Source organism: Sardina pilchardus, chromosome 3, assembly GCF_963854185.1.
Source record: "Sardina pilchardus chromosome 3, fSarPil1.1, whole genome shotgun sequence".
NCBI lineage: Eukaryota > Metazoa > Chordata > Actinopteri > Clupeiformes > Clupeidae > Sardina > Sardina pilchardus.
Window position 1 is genome coordinate 6,710,064 of NC_084996.1, and position 17,492 is coordinate 6,727,555.

The following is a 17,492-nucleotide window of genomic DNA, read 5'->3' on the forward strand; positions in this document are numbered from 1 at the left end:
ACCAATCCCCTGACTTTCTGACATAATTTCAGTCAGAAAGCGGCCATACATTCTTACCACAAATATTCTGAAATACACTTAGATTGCAGAGGGCCATGCCTTACAACTCGTGACTTCAACGTCTGCCAATTGCAGAGTGATTGACATTTCACTTGGCAAATCAGAGTGCCAAAATTGAGAGCTCTGACCAATCAAGATAGGGGAGAGCGAAGAAAAGCGAGATATCCCGAAAGTGCACGAGTGCAATTTGGGGGCATAAACTGCTGAATGCGAGCCCAGGGGTGTTGATAAGGTTCGAGCACAGAGTTGGACACGCGACGTCGAGAAGTGGAAGTAACATTAAGTGGGCACCGTCCAGAACTGAACGCAGAAATGTTTCGTTCGAAAGAACTTTTCATCGTTTTGGCGGTGTTCGTAATCCACAGTCATGCCATTATCAGGTAGGCTAATATTGGCATATATTATGTCACATTATAATATGATGTCAGGTCTACTAACGTTCGTGGAAACATCATTGTGAATGTGTAACAACTGCTTAAAATGTGCTTAAATTGCTGTGTTAGACGAATTTAATTGGGTGTTTTGTGATGCGTCACTAACGTTACATGCGTTGTTTGTGCCAATATTAACATTATCTCGTTGACTTGACTGGTCGTCATTTTACAGGCATATCAATTTTATTTTGGCCTCATCATTACAAGGCCCGTTAGCAAACTATGTCATGCCCTACATGTTTTACATGTACTAAGTACTAAGTGTGCGTAGTTATCCAGGAAGTGTAACGTTAACTTAGGTTAAGTATGTCCAAGTAATGAAACAATGGTGCCTAATTACTTGCTTCAGGGTTCCTTTGCACAAGATGCGCACGGCAAGGCGCACTATGAGTGATAACGGAATGACGGTCGAGCAACTTTTGGCATTGGGCAAGGCCAACGGCGATCTGGCGCAACAGGCACCCCCAACAGTCGCACCTACCTCCGCCCCTACGCCCGCAGAGAAGCTCACGAACTTTATGGATGTAAGTAATCTGTGTTTGTATTCTGTATGTGTGCTGGAATGAGTGTGGGGTGAGTCCTAGCCATGTGGTGTTCATGTACAGGACGTGCTGTACTCGAAGCGAGGTTTTCTAGGTATGCGTTTTTATTTTTCAGTTATTTGCTCAAAATGGAGACCTGACCAATCTTTGATGAAACTGATACGAAATGAATGTCGTGGTCATTATCTTTCTCTTCCTACTTCAGGCTCAGTATTATGGAGCGATAAGCATTGGAACTCCACCTCAAGATTTCAAGGTGCTTTTTGACACGGGCTCCTCAAACCTTTGGGTCCCCTCTATCCACTGCTCCTTCCTGGATATCGCCTGCTGTAAGTAGAAACTCCAACAGCAGTTTCCTTCTCAGCCTCTGTGTAGCTGTTTTGTTTTCGTTTCAGGAGCCCAGCAGCACACCTGATAGAAATCAGTTAAATCAATCAATCACTTGGAGAGTGACATTAGTTGATTAAAATGAGTGGACTCAGGAGGCTCTATGTTTTAGGAGAACCTATAGTCACATTGGTCCTTTGCAGATGACATTAGCTCCCTGTAACTGCATGTATATCTGACTAATGACGAGCAGTCTTGTGACCCAGACATGTGAACGCACACCGGCGGTAACATCCATAAGTGAAAATGATCCAACTTCCTTTAGGGATGCACCACCGCTACAACTCCAAGAAGTCCAGCACGTATGCGAAGAATGGCACCAAGTTTGCGATCAAGTATGGCAGAGGCAGCCTGTCCGGCTTCATCAGTGAGGATGTGGTCAATGTGAGTGAATTCACAGGGGGCTGTGAAGGCACAGACACACACACACACACACACACACACACACACACAGAAATAAGCACAGAGAGTACAAGTTGGTGCTCTCTCTAGATACACTATGACTGCTGCCAATAATGGTGGACTCCAAGGACAATGGAGAACACAGCATTGTTAGATGGGTAGTATTTGGGGTGGTGACTTTATTCCAGTTCTAGAAGAGTCAATGCTTCTACAGAGGAGCTGGTTAGCAGCAGACTGGGGAGCATGTCTTGTCACTCCTCTCTATTTACTTAATCTCATTTGACCCAAGTTGACTCCTACTGTATGTAGCACATTCTGAGAGGTGCACATTGGCTTTAACGCAACCACACACATTTAGCATGTGACCAACTTCCCAAAGTTTTAAAATATTTTTAAGTACCGTAGTCTTTGAGGAGTGGGTAGTAACTGTAACTAAATAATGTGTGTCCAGTTAATGGCCTGCATGCACACTGTGTGTGTGTGTGTGTCCTTTCAAGCTTATCCATGCATACTTTGGATGCACCCCATCCCAGTAACGGGTGTTTTTCAAGTCTATGATTGTATTTTTTTTGTGTGTGTGTCCCAGTTGGCAGGTGTGAATGTGCCAGGGCAGCAGTTCGGAGAGGCAGTGCAGCAGCCTGGCATCACGTTTGCGGTGGCACGTTTCGATGGAGTCTTCGGTATGGGTTATCCCACCATCTCTGTGGAGAAGGTCCCCCCTGTATTTGACCAGATCATGGCCAAAAAGCTGATCCCTCAAAACGTCTTCTCCTTCTACCTGAACAGGTGAATGTTGTCACTGGTGTGTGGGTGTCACTTCACTACATTTACGTGTAAATATTGGCATGACTGATGCGTCGACAAACATGGTGTGCTACAGTATACAGGTATTTCATTCCTAAATGCATGGCAATTTCATTTCTAAATGCATGGCAATTTATGCAGAACAAAAATATAAATGCAACAGTTATGTTTTTCTGTAATTTCTCATTGTGGTGAGATGGATACGATTGGCTCTTTATCTCTAAATTTCATACACAAATTTGTTCAAATCCATATTGGTGGGCTCTTCACCTTTTGCCAAGGTAATGTAGATAGATAGATACTTTATTGATCCCCAAGGGGAAATTCAAGAAATGGCACATGACCGGTGTGGCTTATCTGAAGATGTCGATTATAAAGTATGATTATTGCACAGACTTTGGTCACACAATAGAGGGCCTCCCTTAACTGTGTCCTAACGGCATGCAGTGTGTGTGAGCATTGGCGACAAAATCCTTTAAATGATGTTTTCATTAATCAGGATTTCCAGATGCCCCCTTTCTAACACTCATGTCTGCAATTATAAACAAGAATAGAACTGCATGATAATTGGGTTCAGTGTTGACCGAGGGCATTCAATGTGCGTGATAAAACAGTGGTTCACATGCAGTGAAGATTCAATGTAAGAATTTTCCAACACAATGCCACTGATGGCACAAGTTTAGGGGACTGCAATTTGGCATGCTGACTACAGGAATGATTAGCGGAGCTGTATCTCAGCAATTTTACCAAATTTCTAAATGAGATATGAGGGGAAATAACCCTCAAGCATAGAACAATCTGTTGTGCTATATGTTTGGGCTAATGTGTGCATATTATCAAGGCACCTCAACTGACTCAATTACTTGTACTGACTTGTGGTGAGTGTTTGGCTGTGTACCTTAGCAGACTAATATAACGCCTATGGAATAAGCACTGACACTACACTTACAAAGCAAGAATAAACCTTTTGAAAAGAGCAGGTGGTTGATATAGCGCTGATTCAGCGCAAATTCAAGGTTATCCACACCAGCTATAAAAATACCATGTAGGTGAACTAACTTTCACATTTGTCCAGGAAACAGATTCACATGACAATCACAGTTCAAAGGCACACTTGTTGATTTACTCTGAGACCTAACAAACAGTTGTGATTTGACTTGATTTCAAAACAATGTCCATGTGCCAACAATTTTGAGATCAGAGGTTGCATGTTGCATGTTGCATCAGAGGTTGCATGTTCCTTGCCTCCTTTAACAGGAAGTTTTAAAATGGCCTAAGTTTGACTTTGTGTGAAGAAGGAAGTAGCATGTGGTTTATCGAGTTGTTCCTGTTTAAGCTTGAGCTGTGTTGCCGTTGAACACCGATGACCATGATGACTTGGATGTTTTCACATGATGACTTATGATTTGAATTGAGTATTTATTTCAGTGGTAGTTGTTTTGACCCTCCTTTGAAAAAGGAAGTAATGGTCTGCCTGTTCTCGCTCTCTAACCCCACAGAAACCCCAAGGCCCCGGTCGGGGGAGAGCTGATGCTTGGAGGCACAGACAAGCAGTACTACGATGGTGAGCTGCACTACGTCAACGTCACACGCAAGGCCTACTGGCAGATTAAGATGGACGCGTGAGTACAGCAAAATGATGACATTTGGCTTTGTATGTGTTTCGTTTTTTATAATTGCCATGAAAATGTGGACTGACTGGATGACTTCATTTAAAACCTTCTTTTCCCCCTCAAGTCTGGGGTGTAAAACGAATTGTTTAGATGCTAGGCTATTACACAATACACATACTGTAAGTGCAGCAGCTCTACGGCCCAAGAGCCAAACCTCTCTACCTGATGCATATGTTTTTCGTGATGTCCTCCAGGGTTGATGTTGGCAACCAGCTGACTCTCTGCAAGGATAGTTGCCAGGCGATTGTTGACACGGGAACGTCCCTGATGGTGGGGCCCACTCAGGAAGTCCGGGCTCTGCACAAAGCCATCGGGGCTCTGCCTCTGCTGATGGGCGAGGTAGGGGGGAGAGGGAGAGGGAGGGGTCCTGTGGGGGTTAACCGGTTTCCCAAAATATGTTTAATCGTAACCTAATGTAAACCTGGATCTGTAAATACTCCGATTTTTTTTTTTTTAATGTTCACACGTAATTTAGATTGCCCATCATTATGCATATGGTAATCATGCGATCACTTGGTCCACTTTCAGAATAGTATAGCGATCCCCCATCCTAGTTGACAAATAACATGGTTATGTTACACTTGCATGCCTGAGGCATGAACAAAATGTCTTAAAGAAACTTTCACAGGTGGGTTTTGCTCATGACGTTTCTCTTTATGTACCAGTACTGGATCGAGTGCAGCAAGGTCCCAACTCTGCCAGTCATCTCATTTAACCTGGGAGGAAAACTCTTCAATCTCACTGGAGAAGATTACATCCTACAGGTAACACAGAATAGGGTTTTAATGTTATCTTTTGTGACTAATAAATCAACTCCTCTTGCTGCCTGGTTTGTTTTATTTCCAACACAAGATTTGGGAAAGATTCTTGAAAGATTGTAGTCTTTTGAGTAAAGCTTGAATAATGGGCATTAGTTAAAAGACTACACTCTTTCAAGAATCTTTCCCAAAGTCTGTCAGTGCAAGGTAGGCTTTAATCGACAGTTCTGTAAATGACCTTCACGGCCTTTAACTCCTGTCTGTCCCCTCCCCAGGAGTCCCAGATGGGGGCAAAGATCTGCCTGTCTGGCTTCATGGCCATGGATATACCGCCCCCTGCTGGCCCCCTGTGGATTCTCGGAGACGTGTTCATCGGCCGCTACTACAGCGTGTTTGACCGCGACAACGACCGCGTGGGCTTCGCTCCTGCCAAGTGACCGGAGGGTAGATAGCCAAAATGTTTTGAAGGGCCTCATGGCACAGACCAAAACGAGAGGCCTTAAAGTCTAGAACTGGTCTCTTGGGTTCTTTCCCAACTGGAGGAGCAGCAGACCTAGGAAGCGATCTAGATTCCAAGATCCTCTTGAATCCACTTCATTTCAAATCAGGGATGGATCCACTTTTTTTTTTAAAGTCACCAGCTGTTTGGGAAAGGTTTATTCTTGCTTTTTAAAGGAAGTATAGTGTTGCGCTTAGATTTACAATTCTGAAATGCTGAATGAGGGGCACTGGTTAACTCTGAAGTTTTAAATAATTTTGTTTCAGTAAAGTACTTCATGTCTAATTTTGTTGTGTTTGTGTATATGAATGTGCAGTCAGGAGATATTCTTGTTCATGAAGCTTAGCTTCCTGCTCAGCTTGCTGGGTCTTTTTTTGAATAATAAATCAACCAAAGAGCACTGAACAAATGTAAATGAAAGAAAACCGACTACTTTTCTTATTGCCATTCTGTCAGATGGGTGATTGTTGCAATCTGCTTCAGGCTTTAATAAATGAATCCCTACACGTCTATGAGACTTTTTGTTGTTGACTCTGAATGAAAACGTATAATAACCATGACATTGACCTATGGTAGTAACATGACAACGGACTCCTCGTACAGTTAAAAAGCCAAGTGTGAAATCGATTGCTTTAAAAAATGTGATTCCTAATATTGGATTAGACCCAGTTCTAATTGCTAGCCATTGTGCATTCTCCGTGGGACATAACTGTAAATGTCATACAGTCTTGTCCGGTCTAAAACAAAAGTCACATTCCTCAGGGTGTTTTTGCTATCTGCCATCCCATTTATTTGGATATACAAAGTGCTTGGTGTTTCATTCCATTCAGAAATTAGAAAATCAAAAAGAACAAAACAGATGTACAAATAAAACCACCAAAAACATCAGAAAGTAAGAAAACAGACACATTGCATGCAAGTCCATGGCCACGCTAAGATGCACCAGGCAGAGGTAGATGCCTTGCTTTGGGCCAGATGAATGCAAGAGAAACAAATGTTGGTCAAAGGTGCAGTCAGTAGCTTTTGTTGTGTGACTGAAAATGCTCCTACACCCACTGTAATGATTGATCTCAATCTCTGAAGTACGTTATTCTTTTGAATGACGATTTTTTAATGGACTGTAATGGTACGTAGAGAATAGAACAGGGTGGAATCGAAACAAAATGTTTAAAGTGCACCGTAATATTAGGGAACACTTTTAATCATGCCGTCAAAATTACATCAAGTCTAAAAGCATTTTCATTATTTGGCCAACAAAAACTACTTCCTGCACCTTTAAAATGTAGAGTAACCTGTACACAATACTGCAACACACTGTAGCTCGCAAGAGACAAAAGGCTTCCTGTAACTCACACACATACACATTATGGACACTCTTCTTCTATCAACACACAGTCCCCCTACTGACTATGCGTCCCAATGTGTGTACTATGTATGTACATGAGGCTTTCACTCGTTAGCACATAAAGACATAGTAGTTTCTCACAGGACTGTTCTTACTCAGTGAGTCATGTTTTTGGTTACAAGTATACAATAAATACAAAAATACTAAAACTCCTCACACATATCATGTACATCTGTATTACTGTTTTACTTTTATTTTTTTTATTTTTTTTCTATGGCAAAAAGCAGATCCCACACACCTTCTCTGAAATGGCTGACTACTGGAGTATATCGAGAGAAATGTCCCAGCACCCTGCACTAAGGCAACCCTTGTCTTGGGTGACTTATGAACCATTTAGTTCATCCAAAAATCTATTTACCACCCCAGATGTGCAACATTGACGTAACAGAAACCTGGTCCTGAAGGGCCACTATGAGAAGTGGCTTTTGTTTTCATAATAACAGAAAAAAAAGCTGTATACCTTTTCAGGTGTCAACAATGTGTGTGGGCAAATGAGGTCATGAATGGAAGGCAACTGAGTTCTTTTTTGTTCTAAAGCATAAAGGAGGAGTAACAGAGTGGTTCTACCACACAGGTTCTGCACTGAATGCAAACGTTCTGCTACTGAACAAAGGCTAAATACTAAAAATGGACAAAGCAGTCGGTCTTGTGACAATTCTGAGCATGATGGTTCCAGCTGAAACAAACCCGGTCTCAGCCACGTCCGTTAATTATTATTTCCCCATGCATAACCAGAGCAGAAAGACAAAATATGCTGTCTTTTTTAGTGTCAATGTGTGACAGAGCAAGGATAATAATATCAGTCACCCGGGAAGTATACTAGGAAGTGAGTTTAGTATGTTTCAGCATAAAGCCTGAAATGTGTTCTCATTTCACAGACAGAATGTTCGGGGGGGGGAGGAGGGGGTTGTGTAAAAATGGTCAATTATCAATTGTGGCAAGCAACAACGCAAAAGCCACAAGCTTTTGTCTTGGCTTGTCAATTAACACAACTTAGGCTTTAGGATCGACGTACTATTTATCTTGTTTCGTAGTATACACAAGTTCTTTCTTGGCATGTTTACAGATGCACAACAAAGTCCCTAAGTTCAGACCTTAGCCTTCCCGTAACCACCGACACAAGCAAAACATTTCACCTACGCTCAACCACAAATAAGTTATGTTAAAAAAAGAAAACAAAAACAGACATCGGTGGACAAATGAAAAGTTGCCTGCTTGTTTTTCTACACGGGAGAGATCTACATTTGTTTGCGATGTTTCTCTCTACACAATTGAACAGAAAGCTACAGGCAGCCCCCCCCCCTTCCTCCCATGCTCTGTAAACTCACATGATACTAATGATTCACATCCCACTCACAAGGCATTCTTATCACCCGACCAGGGAAAGAGCGCCAGTGTCACATTGTCATCTCACATTCTCCACAAATTTGATTAGATGGAAGGTCATAAAAAAAATGACTCGCCGTTTAGTGATTAGGGGAGCTTGGGGCCGATCACTCGCTCAATTTTCTTATTCGGTTTTGATGTAATAAAGGAGAAAAGAGCTGTTTGCTACTGCAATTCTAATGTCTTGTTGCAGGCAAAAGAAAAGCGACTTGCCTTCTGTTGTGTGTTATAATCTTTAGAAACATTTGATATTAAAATAAGTAAATCGGGGCAATTCTGCACACTAGTGCATATAAAAAAGAAGGGGAAAAGAAAGAATGAATAGTGCTACATATGTAGAACTGTAGAGTACTGAGAGACAGAGAGAGAGAGGTGATGCCTCTGCTCTCAAGAATGTCAAGAGACTGGTGTAATCAATATCAGTTTATTCATTTTAAGAGACGAGCTCTGAAGCGATAACTTCAGAAAAAAAGGAAAGAAAAAGTTTGGACAAAAAAAAAGCAAAGAAACAGGAAAAAAAAAGAATCAAGTCATTGGACAGCTGTGGTGGCTCAGGCCAACAGAAAGACCAGACTGAAGAGCCTGAGTCCGACCCAAAAGCCCCACAGACACTCAACACTAGCTCCCTTTCTGGGAAACAAGGACCCGTCTCAGAGCTTGTAAACAAGCAAGTCCTCTCCTCCTGACTTCTTGAGCCTCCCAGGTCACCGAGAGGAATTCGACTAATCAAACGCCTGCGGGTAAGACGGGAGGCACCCAGTCACGGGAGAAAAGTGACAACATCGTTCCTAGCCACGTAGCTTCCATTGTCATCTCATACAGGCGCCGGCACGCCTTTGAAAGACACGGACAAAACATGGAACAGTTTAAAATAGCTTCTCTTCTAAGCCTGTGCAGGACCAGAAAGATATACCACAACACGAGCTCGCTCAGCCCATGGCAGACCACTGAGAGGACACAAGAGCTCCATCATCTGTGCAGCAAACTCACACCAATCATCAATCAATCGATACGGAATTTGTCATAGATTAAATATTCGAAGATCTCCATATACATAGCGCTTCACATCTCCAGTAGCTCTCACAACACAGGACAGAAACAGTGCACAAAACACTCACTCATCACAGTGTGTGTCTGCTGTGTGTGTGTGTGTGTGTGTAACTGATATGAGGGCGCATGGAAGTCAAAAGGTCATACAAATTAGGCAGCGTTGTACCCCCATAGTGTCCCGTTGCATGGTTATAGCTGCGATTGCTTCTACTGCAGATCTTTAAAACATCAGTACAAAATATAGATGGTGATGCATGTAGAAAAGAAAGGGTGAGCGATCCATGAGATTCTGATTAACCTCAGAATGGTGTTTTCTGTGGACACAAAGGGGCCTCTGCTACTTTCTCAGTTGACTGAGGGGGCTTTTTATTCTTTTACATGGTTCTTCTTACAAGAAAGTATGATTCTATTGCATTACCTTTAGAATACAGAAGAGGGCACTGTGATGACTCCCATAGACATTTACATGGGCTGGTCACAGATGTTGCCTAGCTCTTCCTGCAGGGTGGCTGCTTTTAGTGTGAGCTGTACCAGGGCGCAAGCCAACCACAGTACAAAACGAGTCCGATGTTTCTAAGCTTTAAGGCTGGCGCCGTCACGGCCCGTTTCCACGGCAACAGACGCGGTACGCACCAGCAGCAGCAGCAGCAGCACCTCGAGACGCCGCGCTTACGGCTGGCCGCTCGCCTGCGGGTCAGTCCTGAGCAGGCTCTCGGGGTCGGAGAGGGCGCAGTAGAGCGTGTAGCCCAGCTCGTCCACCTCGGCGGGCGTGAGCTCGCAGAAGAGGTCGACGCGCGGGTAGAGGGCGCAGGGCAGGCGTCCGGCCTCCAGGTGGCCCACCAGCGCGCGCAGCAGCCCGACGAAGCGGTCGGCCAGCGCCTCCTGCGTCCAGTCGCCCTCGCGCTCGCTCAGCAGCAGCAGCGCGTTGGTCAGCTGGCTGGCGTTGAGCCGGCCCAGCGCCGGGTTGAGCTTGCACGCCGCCTTGGCCACCTTCAGGCAGGCGCCGCGGCAGCCGCCGTCCTCCTGGTCCAGCGCCCGCAGCCGCGCCGTCTCCGCCACGCGGAAGCTCTGGCGCCACAGGTTCTCGTGGCGCTCGGCCGCCAGCCGGTGGGGCTTGGCGATGAGCGACGCGCCGTCCTCCATCACCAGCAGCGGCAGGAAGTCCACGTAGAGGCGCCGGTCCGTCTCGTACTGCACCTCCAGCGTCAGCGTCTCCGACGGCACCACGGGCCGGATCACGTAGTCCAGCACGCTGCCGATGGCCGGCCAGTTGATGGTGCCGGCCACCAGCTTCTCGAACACCTCCAGGACGCTCTTGGGCGAGAGGTAGCCGCCCACCATGCAGCGGTCCCAGTAGCTGCTGCCCCGCGGGAAGTACTCCAGGTTCTCCCGCCGCACCAGCCAGAAGCCGGGCACGTTCATGATGGTGTCCTCGCCCGGCACCGACGACCACAGGTTCTTCTCCAGGATCATGGGCACCATCAGCTGGGCGTGGTCGGCGGTCACCACCTGAGACAGGTAAGAATTAGACAGGTGCTCTCTACCTGGTTTGGGTCGCACATAAACATTTTATGCTTTTAATGTAAACCTAACAACCACACAATGTAATCGTGAAAGAGAAGCACAGAGTTCATAATAGCATAGTAGCAATACAAGCATCACTACTGAGGAGCGGTAGGACAGGTAAGAGTTTGACAGGTGCGCTATGGACAGGTTATGGCTACAAATCTACAGGGTTCCCACTCTAAGTCAAGAGCAAAATCCTATGACTTTTCCCCCGACTTTCCCTGACAAAACCCCTGAATTTCCATGACCAATAATGAGATAACATTTCAGAGCAGCCACGTACAGAAACGTTCAAGAATCATGGACTTTTTTTAGGGCGGGCAAAAGTCCCTGGTTTCCCGTGTCTGGAATAGACTTTATCAAAATTGTATGGCTTGTGGGAACCCCGCATCTACAAAACAATGCAATGGAAACAAACGGCTCTATTTACAGAAATCTCCAAATGTAACCACAGTCCGCAGCATAAAAAGAGAAGCATTAAGTTCAAAACAGCATAATAGCCATAGCAGGGGGGACACAAAAGTGGATTGACACAAAAGTGAGAACAATATTTTTCTTCTACAATTCCACGTGGGAGTGGCTGGCTAACTATGCAGTGAGTGAATTCAACAGTTTCACTTCAGTATAGGGTCACCACTTCTCTCTTGGAATCCCCCCTCGCCAGTCGCCACAGACTCACCTGGAGGTCGTCGTAGAGGCTGCCGCTCAGGTACATCTCGCGGAGCGGCATGTCGGGCAGCTTGGCGTGCAGGAAGACGCGGAGCTCGGAGCAGATGTCCAGGGCGGCGCGGCGAGCCACGGCCTGCTCCTCGGCGGGGATGGCCACGCGCTCGCGGAAGAACGCCCACAGGTGCTCCTGCAGGGAGAGGCGCATTCGGGCCCGCGCCATGTCCACCTGCCCGTGGGCACTGCGACCCGCAGCACGACGCATCAGGTCTGGGCCACCGCGGGATGGTGAGAGGAAACATGCAGGGGTGGGAGGGGGAACAGGGAACAGGAAGTCATACTACTGTATGTACAAAGTACTTTGGTAACCCAAACATGGAGGAAGGATCAACTCCTTTGCTACACCAGCATGTTAACCTTGGAGTAGAATTCAGAGAGAAGCAAAACTGTCCAACAGTTGAGGTTACTGCCCTTTATTTAGTTCCTAATTACGGTCAAACCTTGGAGGCCATTCTGAGATCAGCTGGGCCATTATCTAGGTCATTACAGAAGACTGTTGCATAACCAGTTAGCTGCAGTGAACACTCTCACTCACTCACTCACACACACACACACACACGCGCACGCACGCACGCACGCACACACACACACACTCACACACACGCACACGCACACGCACACGCACACGCACACGCACGCACACGCACACGCACGCACACGCACGCACACGCACGCACACGCACGCACACGCACGCACACGCACACTTCCTCTTGGGATGACATTAGTCACAGTCACACGATCACATCAATGTCACATGAAGTTAAAACCACAGGACAACAACCATGGTAAACATGTTTCAAAATTAGTAAGGCGATTCCAAAAACTGGTCTAAGTCTAACTAGAACAACTAATACTTTTCTACTGGAATGAAGCCAACGGGTACTTTCTAAGCTTGTTCAATATGATTAAAGGAAAATCTAAACACTAGACCACTACATCAGCTGTTCAATCTTAATAAAAGACAGCAAAACATGAACAAACTACAAACTATCACATGAGGACACTATTAAGTCAAGTCAAGCTATAATAAACATACTACTACGAGTGTTCAAGCTGTGGGATTGAGGATACTTGGAATGTTTACAATGGTGAGGATACTACAAAACAAAGAGCTATTTCTAACCAGAAAACAGTCAAAGGATCACCCACCATAGAGGAGGTACAGCCATGCCCATCCCCATCCCCCTGTCAGTGACAAGACAATCGCCCATTACACCACCCAGTAATTCAGATGTCAAAAACAATGTCACACTGAATATGATTACGCAGTGGTCATCTCACTGTGTTACTTCCAGAGGTTTTACAGTCATTCATTTACCAGCGTAATCAGGGACAGATTCACCTACAGTAGTTCACCTGCCTGGCAGCTCACCTATGACCCCCCCCCCCCCCCCCCCCCCGTCGGTTTGTCTAGAAGAAGCTCACCTGGCTCGAAGGAGTTGGCAGAGGTGGGCAGCGTCTGTAGCGAGCGGCTGACCGTGGACTTCATGTCGCGGTTGAGGGTGCGTGGAGAGGACCCCAGCCAGCTGGGCTCCTCCCAGCTGCGCTTGCCCGACGGCTCCAGCTTCGTGGGGCTGGAGGGGGCACTGATGGCCCGGTCATACATCTGCAGGGGGAGCAGGAGCCAAGGGTGGGAGGACGGGTTTCACAACAGAAAGATGGGGGGTGGGGGTTGATGCATTGATTGCTTGATACATTGATTGTGTATGCTTCACTTTTACTGTGCTATTAAATTATTATATTATTTTATTTTACTCTACTCTATTTAGTTAATTCGTTTTATATATTGTGGTGCCTCATGTGAGTCTGAAATAAAGAACTGAATTGAATTGAATTGAATTGAATAATCCTGATTACCAGGCACAACTTTTAATGAGAGAGAAATACGGATTTCAATGTTGGACTTACTGCTTTCAATGATGTAAAAATCATCATTTTACATCATTGAAAGCAGGAAGTCCGATTCATGGGTTTCATTGAAATCCGTATTTCTCCCCTCTCAAGGCAAACTGAGGGAATGATGCACGACCATTCAAAAACATGACTGGTTTTCTAAAGATACAAAGCTTAATGCTAATCGGTGAAGTGTCCCTTTAAGAATGTTGTGTTGTGCCGTGTAATGTTGTGTGTACCGGTGTAGGGAGGGGGGGCACTCACTCGTTTGACTGCCAGCGTTGCAATGCCCAACATGGCTGCCCCGCCCACTCCGAGCACCAGCTTGGCGTTGGAGAGGACAAAGTCGATGGCAGTGCCCAGGCCATTGTCATCTTTCTTGCCTTTCCGATCCCCGTTCACTCCTGCCATACCTTACTCACCCCTCTCTGTGAGAGACAGAGAGAGAAATGAAAGAAAGATAGAAGGATAGATTGATGGAAAGAAAATAAAAGAAAGTGATAGAGTGAGGGGGAGAAGTATGAGAGAGCCGGAGCAAGAGAAAAAAACGACTAAAGATTAAGGGAAAGATTAAGCCAGTGCTAGATATCTGTCATCAATGGATGACATCATATTGTTAAGCCGGTCAACCAGATAAAGCCAAGAGTAGTTCTAAGAAGAAAGTTAATTAACACTACGTCTACATTTCGCTAATGTCGTCATCTCTAGCCAGATCTGGGCAAACACACTGCTTTAAGCTTCTTAGACTGAAATCAGAGTTGGACTTTTTACTCACTAGGAAAGAAGCACTGCATTTTACTGTTTACAAGACCATCTGGTTAGTGCATCGGGCTTGTAACCGGAGGGTTGCCGGTTCGATCCCCGACCAGTCCACCACGGCTGAAGTGCCCTTGAGCAAGGCACCTAACCCCTCACTGCTCCCCGAGCGCCGCTGGTTGGGCAGGCAGCTCACTGCTCTGGGTTGTGTGATTCACCTCACTGTGTGTTCACTGTGTGCTGTGTGTTCACTAATTCGGTTAAATTGGGTTAAATGCAGAGAACTGAATTTCCCTCACGGGATCAAAAAAGTATATATTCTATTCTATTCTATCAACAGAGCTGTTGCTGTGAGAAGAAATGTATAGGAACCTCCAGAAAAAAACTAATAGGCAACCCAGATGAATGTGTTTGCACTGGAAAATAAATCTGACATCTGTCATAGTGCATTTTTACTGGATTTCCAATCTTTCTTAATATCTATTCCACCCAGGAACCTTATGAGTGAAGTTGAGCAAGAGCCCCACTCTAATTAACTTGAAAAATTAGCCTTTTACATGGATGGGTGACAGATGAAGAATGTCACCCAACCCCCACACTTTGCAATGCTTACTCAACCACTGTTGTTATTCTATAAGGCCTAACTGCCAATACTCAAGTGAAGTGTTAAAATTGTTCAGAGTGCTGTATTGGCCTGAGTACACATGGCTATCTTGTACCAATAAGTAGCTCAGTAGCAATTGATAAACATGGGTTAGTTAGACTATCAGCCAGTAATATGTCATTCCTCAACTGATGCTCATAGAGACACTAATGGTAGCTTATGATATCTATTCTAAAATTGAAATGTCAATGTCATTTATGATTTCCAATGATTAAGAAAAACAACAAAATTGAGGTAGAACGATTATTTTGCTGTATTCTGTATAGTAGCAATACAGGCATCACTACTGAAGTCAGGCAGGACAGGTAAGAGTTTGACAGGTGCTCTATGGCTACAAATCTACAGGGTTCCCACTCTAAGTCAAGTGTAAAATCCCAAGACTTTTCCTCGACTTTCCCTGAGCAAAACCCCTGAATTTCCCCTGCTACAAATCTTCTTGGGGTGGGGAGTACGAAGTAATTTAGACACTAACTGACTGCTGATCCACAAATCAACAACCCCAAGCTAATGAACAGCACAGGGAAATTAGGCACTGACAAAATGAAATGTGTATAGCTCCACCAGTAGATCAGAGTGCTATCAACTCCAGGCTTAACTTGGAAAGCATGGTGCTGACAGGACAGTATTGGCTTCATTACTCAAAGAGCACCGAGACACACTGAGACACACTGAGACACACTGAGACACACTGAGACACACTGAGACACACTGAGACACACACACACACACACACACACACACACACACACACACACACACACACACACACACACACACACACACACACACACACACACACACACACACACACACTTTACGTTCCTTTGGACAAACTGTTACTAAAAAGGTGAAGTGAAAAAAGGAACAAAGGGTTAATAATAATTGACCATGCCTACCTGGCCAGGGACAGTCACACACTGGCCCTCCCCCTCTCTCTCTCTCTCTTTACACCAGCCCCCCCAGACGGCTGTTGAGGAAGAACTGGCCCCTCTTCAGCGCGTCCTCCTTCTCCTGTGGGGCGGACAGCGCTTGGCAGCGGCGGAACTCGCGGGCCACGGCGCGGCGGTAGTAGTTGCGGTCTGTGTACTGCAAGTGGCGCCCTGCACGCAGCAGCGCTCTGTACAGCTCCAGCACGGCACTTCGAGACCAGCCGCCCATCAGGGACAACGCTATGGCACGGCCCACAGACACACACACGCTCAGGCCCCTGATGCACAGATGAAGGGAGACAGGGAGAGAGGAGGGGGTGAGAGAACGCAAATGATGATTGGAGACAGTTGAGATGAAGCCTACATATCTGGCAAAGAGAAATCGTCTCAAATGTTTTGATAAATATGACAATAAAATAGAATCAAAGACTAAAACTTTAGAGCGCGCTAAAGGAAGTCATAGGTCACATCATTAGCCTAAGCCATACTGGACACACAAAAGCCCCACAATGACTTATCCAATCCATTTCAATTGAAAGGTGGATGACTACATGTGAAATTAAGATTTCATATAAGGCTGACTGCTGACAGATTACAGGCATGGTTATTCACTCTGTCAAAAACGTGAATACATGAATGCCATAAATTCTTGGACTCTGCAGATATTTCTGTGGTTTCATCAGTGATACAAATAACTTTTAACAACACAGCCAAAGTGCCCCATCAAATTACACCAGAACAGCAAACTGCCATGATGAAAGAAAGACTTGGATTGACAGATGACATAACCCAGCTATCAGTAGCCTCAGTTTTGCAACAACTCGAAAAAGCAAACTAATGATCAATCTTGGACTTCAAGATGTTAGGCCCAGCAACTGACTGAGAAACGTCAAGACGTGCCAGTGACAGACATGACTAACGTTACCAGAGGAGACAGAGGATAACCGCAACGAACAAGTTAATGTTATTCAGAAATTACTCAGCTACTGCTAACACGTAAGCTTGAAAACAAACTACTGTTAGCGTCTCCATAATCAGAATTTTCTGACTCCTGTGTCTGACAGAGCATACGCAGCTATGCGAATTGGCTTGCGGTGTATTCTGATTTATCATGCTGCCATAGACTGTGTATTTATAGATTGTAAATAACAACTACTACTAGCTAATGTGAGGTGACCAACGAACACTGGTGTTCAAATAAAGAAAATACAGCTACAGTTGGTTAGTCAAGGCTGGCGATGACCAGCGTTGACGTTGGTCAGCTAACATTAGCTGAAAGCTACATTCGTAGCATCATCAGTGACCTCAACTTTAAATGAATATACATACACCAACCACCAGATTTAAGACATTACAGTTCTGCAGATGCAATCGTACACATACAGATACGTACGTTTAAGGAACAACTTAAAGAAAATGTCCTTGCACAGTTATGTTCCACAGAAATAAGGCTCTCTCTCACACCGGGGTCATAAGAAGACTCAGACCGGAAGATGATGGCGGCCTGATTTTCGCAGAGCACAGATCACATCCGGTGTTTTTTTTGACACATTCGAC

The 17,492-nt window shown here is 45.2% G+C and overlaps 2 protein-coding genes across 2 annotated transcripts; one reads left to right on the forward strand and one right to left on the reverse strand.

Annotated features, from left to right (window-relative positions):
- The first annotated feature begins 237 nt into the window (after positions 1–237).
- napsa (napsin A aspartic peptidase) lies at positions 238–6,069 on the forward strand. Its single transcript, XM_062531578.1, has 9 exons — positions 238–440; positions 844–1,018; positions 1,242–1,365; positions 1,689–1,807; positions 2,412–2,611; positions 4,129–4,251; positions 4,497–4,641; positions 4,968–5,066; positions 5,336–6,069. Exons 1-9 carry the CDS (start codon positions 373–375, stop codon positions 5,495–5,497), a joined length of 1,215 nt encoding a protein of 404 aa, XP_062387562.1. The 5' UTR covers positions 238–372; the 3' UTR covers positions 5,498–6,069.
- A 254-nt stretch (positions 6,070–6,323) lies between these two features.
- On the reverse strand, positions 6,324–16,047 carry mief1 (mitochondrial elongation factor 1). Its single transcript, XM_062531579.1, has 5 exons — positions 15,903–16,047; positions 13,851–14,014; positions 13,119–13,299; positions 11,646–11,902; positions 6,324–10,909 (listed from the first exon to the last, which is right to left on the reverse strand). The coding sequence occupies exons 2-5, from the start codon at positions 13,995–13,997 to the stop codon at positions 10,070–10,072; spliced, it is 1,425 nt and encodes a 474-aa protein (XP_062387563.1). The 5' UTR covers positions 13,998–14,014; positions 15,903–16,047; the 3' UTR covers positions 6,324–10,069.
- Between the last annotated feature and the right edge of the window lie 1,445 nt (positions 16,048–17,492).

Excerpts from the sequence above, each read along its gene's own strand:
- mief1 (XM_062531579.1), bottom strand. The coding sequence starts at position 13,997 with ATGGCAGGAGTGAACGGGGATCGGAAAGGCAAGAAAGATGACAATGGC. Across the intron at positions 11,903-13,118 it reads TGCCAACTCCTTCGAGCCAG|ACCTGATGCGTCGTGCTGCG; the intron begins GTGAGCTTCTTC and ends GCGGTGGCCCAG. Across the intron at positions 10,910-11,645 it reads GCCTCTACGACGACCTCCAG|GTGGTGACCGCCGACCACGC; the intron begins GTGAGTCTGTGG and ends TACCTGTCTCAG.
- napsa (XM_062531578.1), top strand. The coding sequence starts at position 373 with ATGTTTCGTTCGAAAGAACTTTTCATCGTTTTGGCGGTGTTCGTAATC. Across the intron at positions 441-843 it reads CACAGTCATGCCATTATCAG|GGTTCCTTTGCACAAGATGC; the intron begins GTAGGCTAATAT and ends TACTTGCTTCAG. Across the intron at positions 1,019-1,241 it reads AGCTCACGAACTTTATGGAT|GCTCAGTATTATGGAGCGAT; the intron begins GTAAGTAATCTG and ends TTCCTACTTCAG.